The sequence below is a fragment of the Prionailurus viverrinus genome, chromosome C2 (assembly GCF_022837055.1).
Source record: "Prionailurus viverrinus isolate Anna chromosome C2, UM_Priviv_1.0, whole genome shotgun sequence".
Lineage (NCBI taxonomy): Eukaryota > Metazoa > Chordata > Mammalia > Carnivora > Felidae > Prionailurus > Prionailurus viverrinus.
Genome location: NC_062569.1, coordinates 128,778,705 through 128,791,060, shown reverse-complemented (window position 1 = coordinate 128,791,060; position 12,356 = coordinate 128,778,705). Strand labels below are relative to the sequence as shown.

The 12,356-nt window shown below is 34.8% G+C and overlaps 1 protein-coding gene across 7 annotated transcripts in view; it reads left to right on the top strand.

The window, feature by feature from the left end:
- Positions 1 to 12,356, top strand: part of ROBO2 (roundabout guidance receptor 2) — a 610,594-nt gene that overhangs the window by 584,884 nt on the left and 13,354 nt on the right. For 4 of the 7 annotated variants that reach the window (XM_047875814.1, XM_047875816.1, XM_047875813.1 and 1 more), the window contains exons 24-25: positions 119 to 324; positions 10,203 to 10,385. In XM_047875814.1, coding sequence (XP_047731770.1) covers positions 119 to 324; positions 10,203 to 10,385 — 389 coding nt within the window. The remainder of the gene's footprint in view (positions 1 to 118; positions 325 to 10,202; positions 10,386 to 12,356) is intronic. The other 3 variants (XM_047875818.1, XM_047875817.1, XM_047875815.1) reach the window with 1 other exon arrangement.

Here is a 12,356-nt window from a genome sequence, read left to right as displayed (position 1 = left end):
TTAGTTAATAGAAAGCAAGAAGAAAAAATTAGTCGCCGTAACATGCTGTTTAATTCTAATTATAATTTTGTGGGTTGTTAATGAATTCCCTCTTTTTTTCCTCCCATTTGAATTCTAGGCACATTCAAAGCAATAATCAACCTCCACAGCCCCCGGTTCCACCATTAGGTTACATGTCCGGAGCCTTGATTTCCGATTTGGAAACAGATGTTCCAGATGATGATGCTGATGATGAAGAAGAAGCTTTAGAAATCCCCAGGCCCCTGAGGGCACTAGAGCAGACACCCGGATCCAGTATGGACAATCTAGACAGCTCTGTGACAGGTAACGTAACTGATTTAATAGGAATAACTGACCTATTTATTACACTCAAATGCATCAAAAATCAAACAATTTCTTATGTAAGATTTATTCCACTCCAGCTATTTCTATAACATTTTAAATATGTTAATATTAAACACAAAATTCAAAAAGGATTTGGAAATACTTTTGCTTTGCTGCAAAAATGATAAGAAAATTCATGAATTTTAAAAAGCCTTAAAGACATGAAAGAAAACTCAATTATATCCAGGGCTTTCAAGAAAAGTTCACTCTACTGGGGAACCAAGTCTATTACATAAAAAAAAAAAACCTTGACTTTTAGAAATGATATATTTTGTATATCAGGAGCAACATACAAAGTGAATGCAATCTCAAAACACTTCTTGATATTTCACTCTGTACAATCATTCACTGATGAAAATAAGCAAGTCTTCAGAATGAGCCTCTCTAAGGTTGCACAAGGTATTGTGTGGAGAAAATGTATAGCGAGATAAGCCATACATTTACGCATTTCATATCGTTGGATTCAGTAATTGCTCCTCTCCCAAGTAATACAGTTATTTTTGCAGTTTACTCCTCTGGCGTCCTCTGGCTTTGTTCACTAAGTGAAATGTTGCAGTTGCTACACTCCTAAGATGATCCCAGAACTGCAACCCATTTGAAAGGATTTAAGTTTATCCAATTTTGTTGAAAAAACTTGAATACTAATGTGTACACAATGAATCTGGAGAAATGTAAAAATTTAGTCTTTCTATTCCAGTAGATATCCATTCTTTGACACACATACATAAATGTCTCTTATGTGACTATAAAGACGCAACTACCCCAAATGTAGATCTTGCTTTTGCAGGCATTGGGTCTTCTCAGAAAAATCACCCATGTCTCTATTTACCTTGATAATATCATCTTCATCCTAGGAGGCGTGTACCGTGGTCCCATTTAATTCATGTGTATGCTCCCAACTGGCAAAGATTTTTCACTCTGACTTGAGCCAACACTGATGGAAATTTCTTTAGGACGGTGATGGAAAAGGATGAGGACCTATATGTTTCCTCTCTATGCCTTCCTGAATAATACAATGTGTGATGCAGGAGCTCACTTTTTTTGTTTTGCTTCTTACCTGGGGGCTGTCTGCTTGCCAGGCTAATTAAGATTTAAGAACTCCAGATATACTGCCGTGATTTGAAATCGAGATCCAACTGAAGGTGGCAAAGCAAAAGTTTGAGTCTTTGAATGCAGAGAGCTAACTTATTAGTGCACTATTATGTTAAGCCCTCTTGCCTGAATTTCCAACATAATCTCCTTCAGGGTAAAATTCTGCATATTTTTGCATATCTCACTAATGATACTGAACTCCTCTCCATTAGGAATGCAGTAAGAATTGCAATAATAGCACACAAAAAAGGGCAGCTATAGCCTATGTAGTCCTTTTATTAAATATTATAATGTCAAAGATGATAAATATATCTATAAATCAGAAGATTGCCATTTCGCACTTTTACATGCTCACCTGTTAGGCTGTCTAATGTGAACATGGTTAAAACCAATCTGCCTTTCTCCTTGTAGCTGGTATACTGTTCATTCCAAATGAAGCTTTTATTGCTAAGAAAACAGTCTGTTTTCCTACTTGAATTCACTGCTTAATTACTGCTGTATATAAAAACCTCAGGGTGTTTAGGTGTGTATTACATGATGAATTTGCCCTATGAATAATGCATCTTCTCAGTGAAAGAAGTTGTAGTCTACAGGAAGTAGCCAAAGGAAACTCTTCTTTCTTTTTTTCCTTTTTTCTTTTCTTTTTTTTCTTCTCCTTTTTTTTCCTTTTTTTTTTTTTTTTTTTGGCTCTGCAGTAACTTTGTGGGCAAGGTATGACCAAAGATTTAATTTGTTTTGTTTTCTAGTGTATAAGTGTAATGTAAGTAAATATAAATCCAAAGTAAATATATTTTCTTTAAAAAGTGTGTGTGTAGGAAGTGTGAGTGAGTGTGGGATGTGTGTGTGAAAGAATATTGATAGGGTTTGTGATTATAACAGCATGTGTGAGTGTATTTAGGGCTCTGTGTGAGTGTGTGTAGGTGTGTGTGGGTGTAAATAGGATTGTAAGCGTATGTGAGTGTGTAAGTGTGTGTGTGCGCATATATGCACATGTAAGCATACATGGGGATGGCCCTAAGGTGAATGTATGTATGGACCAAATGTTACAGAAATCAACATGCTGATGAATATTGTTCTAATGTGTTTATGTTTTCTTCAGACCCTTAAACCTAGTTTAATGGCCTTAATTGAGGTGGGCAGTAAAAACAGACACTGTTGCCATTGGCTTTTTATGTTTCTAAGATGGTAAGTGCCCACAGAGAGGATTCTGATTCTACTGTAATTTACTCAGGGTTCTAAATTTGTACGTGGTGTGAGGAATTCAGTCATTACTTTCACCTAAACTCTTTGGTAGAGATTTTCATTTTCATGAAACTAAGAACCATTTTTATTAAATGGGACAAAAAGTTATATTCCATTCCCTGAAACTCTAAATCCAACCAGAATGATAGTCCAGTGGTAACACAGAGATGGGCTAAAAAGCCAGTGTGTATTATACTTGTATATATAACATTCCAACACTTAATCACATTAAGGAATAAGTGCAGAGCCCATCTTTATAAAGAAATAATTATATAAATTCCAGATATTTTCAAAACAACTAAGTAATTTGTGATAGACATCTTAAATTTTGAAATAATGGTCCATGAATGGAAAAGCAAGAAGAAAGGAAAATATCAGCAGTTTCCTATTCCATAATCTCAATGTCTTAGTCTTGTTAGGCTGCTCTAACAAAATGCCATTGACTGGGTGACTTAACAAACATTTATTTCTCACAGTTCTGGAGGCTGGGAAGTCCAAGATCAAGGTGCCAGGAGATTTGGTTCCTGGTGAATTTCTCCTCCTGGCTTACAACCAGGTATCTCCACGCGTGTTCTCAAAAGGCAAAGAGAGACAGCAAGCTCTCTGGTCTTTTTTTAAAAGTTTGCTAATTCTGTCTGATGAACCCACCTTCACGACTTCATCTAAACCTAATTACCTCCCCAAGACCCCACCTCCAAATACTATAACATTAGGGGTTAGGGCTTTTAACACATGAATTTTAGGGAGAAATAAACATTCAGTTTCTAAAACAGTAATGTGGAAAATGTATTTGCAAGTCTACTATATTATTTATTTATTCCTACAACAAACACTTACCAAATGTCTCTTCCAAACTGTTGGCTAGGAATTTAAATATGATAATAATGATAATGATAATAATAATAATGCCATCAACAAGAATACTATCTTGTGCATATATAGCCCTTAGTAAGTGCAAGGCACTCTTCAAGCAGTGACCTGATTTTTTGTTGTGACTCCATGAGCTAAGAATGTTGCCTACATATTTAAACAATTGTAAGAGAACATGAAACAAACGAAAAGAGACGGCAAAGATTCAAATATTTGGTATCCGGCACTTTATAGAAAAGTTTGCTGATCCCTGCCCTAAAGTTTTAACATATATTAAATCCCTTACCTATCACAAACCTAGTTTAGTTCTTATTTTACAGATACGAAAATTGGGTCACAGAGGGGTTTAACATCTTTTAAGGTTATACCCACCTGATAGGTGGCAAAAGAATTTTCAAAATAAGTATCTTACTTTCAAGATAAATGACCATGATCCTTGCTCTGGATATGACCAACTTTTTTTTTAATCTCTGAATTTAACATATTTAAAAGGAAAATGATCTCTTGGTCTATTACCTAACATACAGATCTCTATCTCTGTCTTTCTGTGTGTCTCTTCCTTTCTGCATGCATGCGTGTATGTGTGTACATATATGACTATATATTCATACAAATACAACATATAATTTTATCTCTGGAAACATTAATCCTTCCCCCATGCACTTAATCAGAGTAAAAAATATTAATTTTTATCTGTAACCTTTATTACTTATTATCTTACATTTAGTTCTATATTCAGTTATGGTGACTCTTGCTAACAAGAATCATCTGTATCAGCACTTTTTGTGGGGAATCTCATTTTTAATTTATTTGTAGCATAATTTAAATCTCTTCGGTAGTAATAAAGTCTAAAACTATCTTGATTATAGCACATCACACCGATTTGGGCTAGAAAGTAAACGTATGGAATTATTTCAGTCTTTAGGAATATGCTTGCTATATGTCTTCCTAAATGCCAAATCCACCATTTCTGGGCAACAGGGTAGGGAGAGGAGTTAATACTTCTTTCTATATCTTCCATGATGGGAGTCAAGGGTAAGTGTTTCCTGCATTTAATGACTCCACCACAGGAAAAAAGAAACAGAAGGCAGTGTGAGAGAGGACAGAAGGAAAATGTCCTGAGCATGAAGCCAAGATTCTAACTGCTTCACTGATCACCAAAAGTACAACCAAGAGGGAAAGCCATGAAGTGAAATGAATAAAAGTTTCCTTAACTGTTGGACCCCACATAAATACCACGGCTGAAAGGAAATCGCGGCTCTATATTTTCTGTATTTTATGTCTTTGGAGGTTTTACTGGAACTCTCAAACCAGATCATTTTGAACACAGTAAAACCTGGCAGCCTTACCACCTTACTCGACCACACAGCTTTTAGAGAATTGGCCACTTAAAAGTGTGACCTGATGCCTTGTTTTTGTTGCAAAAACTTAAGGAAAATATTGTAGTATTAGGACAATTTCAGAGATGATGCCAAAAATAATGAAATCATTATCTTAGACTGTGATGTATTTAAAAAGAAATTAAATGTTTACTTCAGATTTAGCTGATAAAAGGGGAACGTCACATATTCACCTGAGTGGAGCAAGCTAACAGGTGTCGTATGTCCCAAGGAAGACATTTTTTAATTGCTTATTTTGCTTTCATGTATATTACACATTCTTTCTCTCTCTGAAGAATGCAGGTGGAATTGTTGCATATTCAATATGTTTGAGGGAGAGAAGAATTTCTAAATATTAGACATGTTTTTCTCCATTTAAGCAGAGGTCAATATTTGGATTGATTTATCCAAAGACAAGTATAGCTGAAGATTTTACTTAACACATAGTTAGACTGATTGCACTTAATAGGAAGGGTTCCTCGATTAAATATTGGCTGAAAAAATGGGGGACAGCCAGTTTTTGTATCTCATAAAAATGGTAATGCAACAATTAGCAGGGTCATATTATAAAGCACAGACTTTACTCTAGCTTAATGGATCTAAGGATAAGCATTTATCAGCAAGGAAGGATTTAGCATAAAACGACATGTAAATGAATTGATGACTGATCATAAATTAATTTTAGTGCTGAAGATGTAATAGAGACACAGAAAGATGCCACTTTATCATGGTATTTTACTGCTCAGTAACATTTGAGCAACAACTTAATGTCCTATATGCAGTTCTTCTTTAATAGCTTGAATAAATTTGAGATTTTTTTTGGCCTTTCAGCAACTTTAAGCCTGAGAAATTTCAGAAGATTGAAAATGTAAACACAAATAAATTTGGCTATGTGGCATAAATTCATTTTTCATTAAATGTTTAAATATGTATTGATTATGTTTGGGGCTATAACATGTCAAATTGGATGGATTGTGTATAATTTGTAAAGAATCTCTACCTGAACTCTTTCACTTCATGTTCATTTTAATTTTTTAAAATTTATTTATTTACATTCAAGTTAGTTACAGGAGTAGAACCCAGTGATTCATCACTTACAGATAACACCCAGTGCTCATCCCAACAAGTACCTTCCTTAATGTCCATCACCCATTTAGCCCATTCCCCCACCCACCCTCCAGCAACCCTCAGTTTGTTCCCTAAATTTAAGAGTCTCTGATGGTTTGCCTTCCTTTCTGTTTTTATCTTATTTTAATTTTAATTTTTATATTTACCTTTATGAAAGTAAACCAGTTATCCCCAAACTTGCTTACTAATTCATGAATCAATGTTTTTCTTTTCCTCCTATCATTGTCTTCTTTCTTGTAATGGTTTACATATATGTTCAGATCACTCTTGATGCTTAAATCTAAAGAAAGAACAAGCATGGTAGCCACAGATAGGGTAAATCAGTGATTGCTAAATAAACTTTAACAATTTTATATGGTGCCTAGGTGACTCAGTTAGTTGGGCATCTGTCTCTTGATTTTGGCTCAGGTCATGAGCATGGAACCTGATTGGGATTCTCTATCTCCCTCTGCCCTTCTTCCCCATTCATGCTCTCTCTCTAAAATAAATAACATGAAAAAATATACTTAAAAAACAATTTTACAACATGGATGAAATTTAATATATGTTATATGTTTTTAATTCATGATGTATTGTCAATATTCTATAAAAATGTTCTGCACAAACGCACCCATTCCATGTATCACATTTAACTACAGAAGAGGGGCTATCAAAGATAAAGTCCAAGGGACAAAGAAAAAAGAAAATGTATTGCCTTCTTTTGATGTGTTTCCTTCTTGCTCTCCATTTGAAGGTGAACTCAACTATAGGAACCTGAGGGCACTTGCCTCTCTTTAGTGATGAGGATTCCTGTGGTCCACCATGGCCAAATCTATATGACACATATGTCTTCAACTCTGAAGTCATCTATCTAATTTCTTAGCTCTTACATAGAGTAGTAAAGAAAACAGACGTGGTGTTCTTTCTATATTGACCAAAACCTACTTGAAGCCATGTCTTCCATGCTACTCTCTTTTCCCAGAGAAAGAAAAAAGAAAGCACCAAAGAAAACTTCATGAATAACTGGGATTTCTGAGGGCATGGAAAGTTGCATTAACAATCGAGATAAATTCAGAGCAAAGACACAAAGGCAGGAAAGTAGTTGGTATGTTTAGGGACTGGCAAACTTGTACATTGAAATCCTTATATGAAGGACTCACTATCACAGGAGATGAACAGAGTGTTTTTGAAAAAGTCAAGCTAACTCTGTTAAGAGATGTCCATAAGTGGCATTTCTGTAGTGGCGCTGCTGTGGTATAGGATTTTTCCTACATTTTCAGGTTCAGAGACTATTTGTCAAAATGTCAAATCCTCAAGCTGGAACCACACAGCAAGCCAACATTAACGGGAAAAAAACAAAAAGACTCAGTTATTTCAAAAATGGACTAAACACATTAAGATAGATGATTGAGTGTGGATAGATAGTTCAGGAGAAAAAAAGTAAATTGCCACTTAATATAACATTATTATCTTACTTTGATCAAGATATTGACAAATATCTATATTCAAGTGTATCAAAGCATAGCCAAGATATGTATATTAATCATTTTTAAAATTTTCCCTTTTGGGTAATAACTCACTTCTTTTCCTGTTTTCTAAGTTATCAACAAAAGTTGACTGACATTATATTCCTTGTTTACTATATTTTTTAGAAGTTGTTTTGAGTACATTTTTTCTATAAGTATCATAAGTTCATTGCTGGGAAATGGCACAAGGGATAGAATCACATAGAAATTATGCTGAGTAATGAGAATGTTGAAGACATTTAATCCAGTATGCCCAATGTTTGTTGAAACACCTATAGAAAGCACCTATAGAAAACAAAACACCTATAGAAAAGCACCTATAGAAAAAATATGAAAATAAGTAAGAGCCCCTAATTTCTAGAGTTCCACTGTCTAAGAAGAAACCTTTATATGAAACAAACTATAGTTTGTAGAGACCTGATACGCTACTGTATGCATAGTGTTTGAAAAACACAGGAAACAGAGAAATTGATTCTTCCTAAGACAGTTCGAGGTGAGGTGGAATCAAGGTGATAGAAGGGATATTGATTTGGACTTTAAAGTTTGACAGTGGTCCATAGAGTTAGTGACAATCCAGAGATGTGTTAAGGAATAAGAGGTAAGGCTACGTAGGGCAGGCAGTGGGAGCACACAGGCTATTAAGAGGGTCTGGGGCTGGAAAGGGAGGCTGGACTACATATTGAAGGATCTCAGATGCTTAAATCGTTAGCTGAATGTGGCACTGGCAAACTAGGTAAGGTTTTGAGTGAAGGAACCAAGTCATGTGATAGATGAGAAAAATAGTTCAGATGACGCTGAAGATAAAAGGGACCAGAAGGAAATCAGGAGAAGCTTAGGAATGAAATTGGAGATGTAGGAAAGGAGATGCTTGTTTGGAGAGTGAGTTTCAGATAGCACAGATTTATTTGATGTTCAGCAGACCTTTAGAAATACAGAAAACAGTACATAGCAGGGACAGGAATGAGCTTTCATGTATTTCAAAACTATCCTCAGTTCTAGGGTTTCATATTCTCTGGTGATCATGGACTGAATCACTTTGATTTTCTTTTTTCTTATCTACTGTAGCATTATACTGCAAAGCCCATGACATCATTTCTTCCTTCGTTTTGGGCTGTTGGTCCTTGACTTGCGATTATTAACTCAGAAATGGTTCTCTCAGAGGAGGCTCGGTTGCTGGTGTTATCTGCGCTTCCTTGCAGTGGCCTGTGTCAGGGGAATTTGTTTGGAAAGTAAGAAGTGTATCCCTGTGCTTTTGGCAAATAGAATCAAAGCTCTTATCTTTCTCTGCTACACTTAACACCCTTTTAGCTTCTCAGATTCTTCTAACCCCTTTGGTTTCTATTTTCTCTCTCTCTCTTGCAAGTGCATGAACCCGTGTTACTGTATCCTGGGACCCAGACTACACATACAAATACTTCATCACAGCAACACTCCTAACTATACTGTTGTCTCTTAAACATTGGAGAAAAAGGGGGGGCTGGGGAGGGAATCGCTGGCACTTGAATTTAATCTCTTTATGTGAATATGTGATTGGTTTATTTAGAAAAGCTAAAATTAACTTCTTATAAATACTTCTTTTTGCTCTCTCTTTATAAAACTTAGGCTAAGCCACACTTGGCACTTTACTGTGTCATGAAGTAATGGTATACAACTTAAATAAATATTGTAATGTTAATTATATTACGTAATAGATTACGGTTTCAGTATTACTTGGTTGAGGAAAAAATATAAAATTGTAAATAACTTGCCAAAAAATTAAGAATGAAAGTTATTTCTCAGTGTGTTCATATTTTGCACATCAAAGGGTGATTCTTTTCCTCTATCACCATGTTGTATTTTGCAGAAAAATCCATAATAATGCCAATTGTATTCTTCATAATGGTTAATTTTCTAAGACAAAGACTAGCAACAAAGAGAAAACTAGAATTCTTAAAACAATTAAAATACCAACAAAGTATCCTGAGCTTTGAAATTCATAGAAATTTTCAAAGATACATTTTTTTCCTTTTGTTCTAAGTCTATTTGCTCTGATATCATTTATACATTTTTTTTTTTGGTTTATAATGTTTGTTGTTATATTTCCTGGTTATTTAAATTTGTATTTCAAATGCTTGGAATAATTCTAGTACTTCCCCAGTATACAAGCGTATATTTAATGGAAATTATCATTAAAGCCAACACTAAATTCACGATATATTCACACTGTTTCTTCATCTGAGTCTTTGATAAGTTTACGCACTATAATTTACTTCCACAAAAGCGTTCCTCCCTGAATTGTAGGACACAAAATATACATAGTAATTCTCTTTTGGAAAATGAGTATGTAATGATTCAAACAATGTAAGAATGGAACCCTGTGAAACATGTTTTGTTCACGTGTTGCAAACAGATACAGGTTTTAAATAACACTCATTCTTCCGCGCTGGGAATGTGTAAAACATGGATGATGCTTGCATGTGGCTAGAGAAGTCGTGATGAAAGCAGACTTGCCTCAAGGAGGAGTGAGGAATTGAGGCAGCTTATTTGTTCCTTAGCAGAGTGTGTGCAAGCAGATGGGCTATCCAATATATCCCACTCACTAGACAACTACATTTGTTTTTAGGTTCAATGGTAAATGGATGGGGCTCTGCATCTGATGAGGATCGTAACTTTTCTAGTCATAGATCTAGTGTAGGTAGCTCCTCAGATGGCTCCATCTTTGCCAGCGGCAGCTTTGCACAAGCACTGGTGGCAGCAGCAGATAAAGCTGGTTTTAGGCTGGATGGAACCAGCCTTACAAGAACAGGTTGGTAGACTCCGAGTCAACACTCTTTGCATGAGAGATTCTCATCCTTTAGACACCGAGCTATATTTCTCCTGTTCTTTCTCTTCAGTGAGTCTGACGGCAGGGCTTTCTTTAATATGCATGACCACGGTTGGGATCCTCAATTACCAGAACTCTCTTCTGATGCTACTTTTGCAGAGCCAAGAATAGGCTCCTACTCACCACCTTCTATCCTTTATTTCCCTTTCCCTTCATGGCTCTGCTGATTAATTGGAATATGCTTCCTTTCTATATTACAGCCAAGCTGCAACTGAGATTGCCATTAAATTTTCAATAACTCACACTTTGCAAAATTCTCACACAATCAATAATGTGCCCAGTGATTAAAATTATTCAGCTTTTATCTCCATTACTTTCCTTTGCCCCATTTCTTTCTGCAAATGCGTTTTCTGGGAAGGCTTCCTCAGCATGGGGTGACTGGGTCTAAGGCTGTCAGTCTAACAGTTCAAATGGCTGATGGTCTTATTAATTGTTTGGCTGTTAAAATTTTAACCCAATAATGTATTATTTGTTTTAAAGGATGCTAATTAAAGATACACCCACTGCATTTGCAACTCGAATAAAATGACTGCATGCGTATTGCTCTGTAGCATAATCTACTTTGGGTTTCTGAGAATAATCGAGTACCAATTGTATATTTTTTCATATATCTGATTATTTTCCCCAAAATGAATATGAGAGTCATTCTAATAATAGATCAGTAATTTGTAAGTGTTTGTTTTACTGAAAAAAAAAAATAACTTTGGCATGATCCATGCTTTTATATGACTGTAATTCTTAAATGCACATATAAGAAGTTTCTCCTATATGAATTAAATTGAACTACCTTACAAAACAAACTAATGAAACTAAATGCATTTTTGAAATCTTAATAGTATTCAAATAGTAAAGTGAAGAAAAATGATTTTGACCCTTCACTAAACTCTCAGGTTATAAAAATCAGTCTTGGACATTTTCTTTGAATTATAACACCAGTATTTCTTTTGAGTATGCATTAGGAATCGTCAAATGGTATAAAAAATTTTCTCCAAGCATTGCAGAGGTTTATTTTTCATATAGCATCCGAACTAAAGTATGTTGTAATATAATGGTTATTTGAATTTTCTTGCTTTATAAGGCATAAGTCAGAAACTTTATGTTGCCTGAGTGTTTTTTTGTGGCTAGTTGTAAGCACAGCAGTGAGACAGTGCAAGGAAACTAATAAATTAGAAGGCATAAGTGCATTTCTTGCATGTATGCTAATATCTAATAAAGCATTAAGCAATATCATGTCACATTGACTTAAGAAAATGTAACTACATACAATAATTTTGTGTGAAATGAAAACATGCACAAGAGAATAAATACATGCACATAAACTGACCCTCTCTCACCATAATAAACACTGTATTGAAATCATAAGATGTTGAAAATTTATTAGCTACCCTTTTCACAAAATAAATTTCCCTGGGTATGTACTAAAGCTCAAAAAAAGGACATAACATAATTTCATTTTGCAATGAGAATTTGGAGTCTGCTCAGATACAATAATATTCATCAGAAAATACCTATTGCACTTTGGATATGCAAGGTGGTTTTAACCTGCTATCTATCCTATATTATACACTAATACAATTGAGTTTCTGTAAAAGAAGTAAAATTCATCGTGTATTTATATGGGTGATAAGGTCAGTTTCATATATGTCTTTGAGCAGACCTTCCATGTAAATCTTCAAATGCATTTACTTCAACACATTTCTTCTGTGCTGAAAGTGAGTTTATAAGATTCCAAGGATAAAATTTGATGAAGCAAATAAGACAGTACATAATTCATTTCAGAAATAACTTCCTTAATTTTAAGAAGTAAAAGCAGCATTAATTTGCATATATCCATGAAAATATCACTGAGATCATCAAGGTTAAATAATAAACCAAGTAATCTCAAGCTTTTGG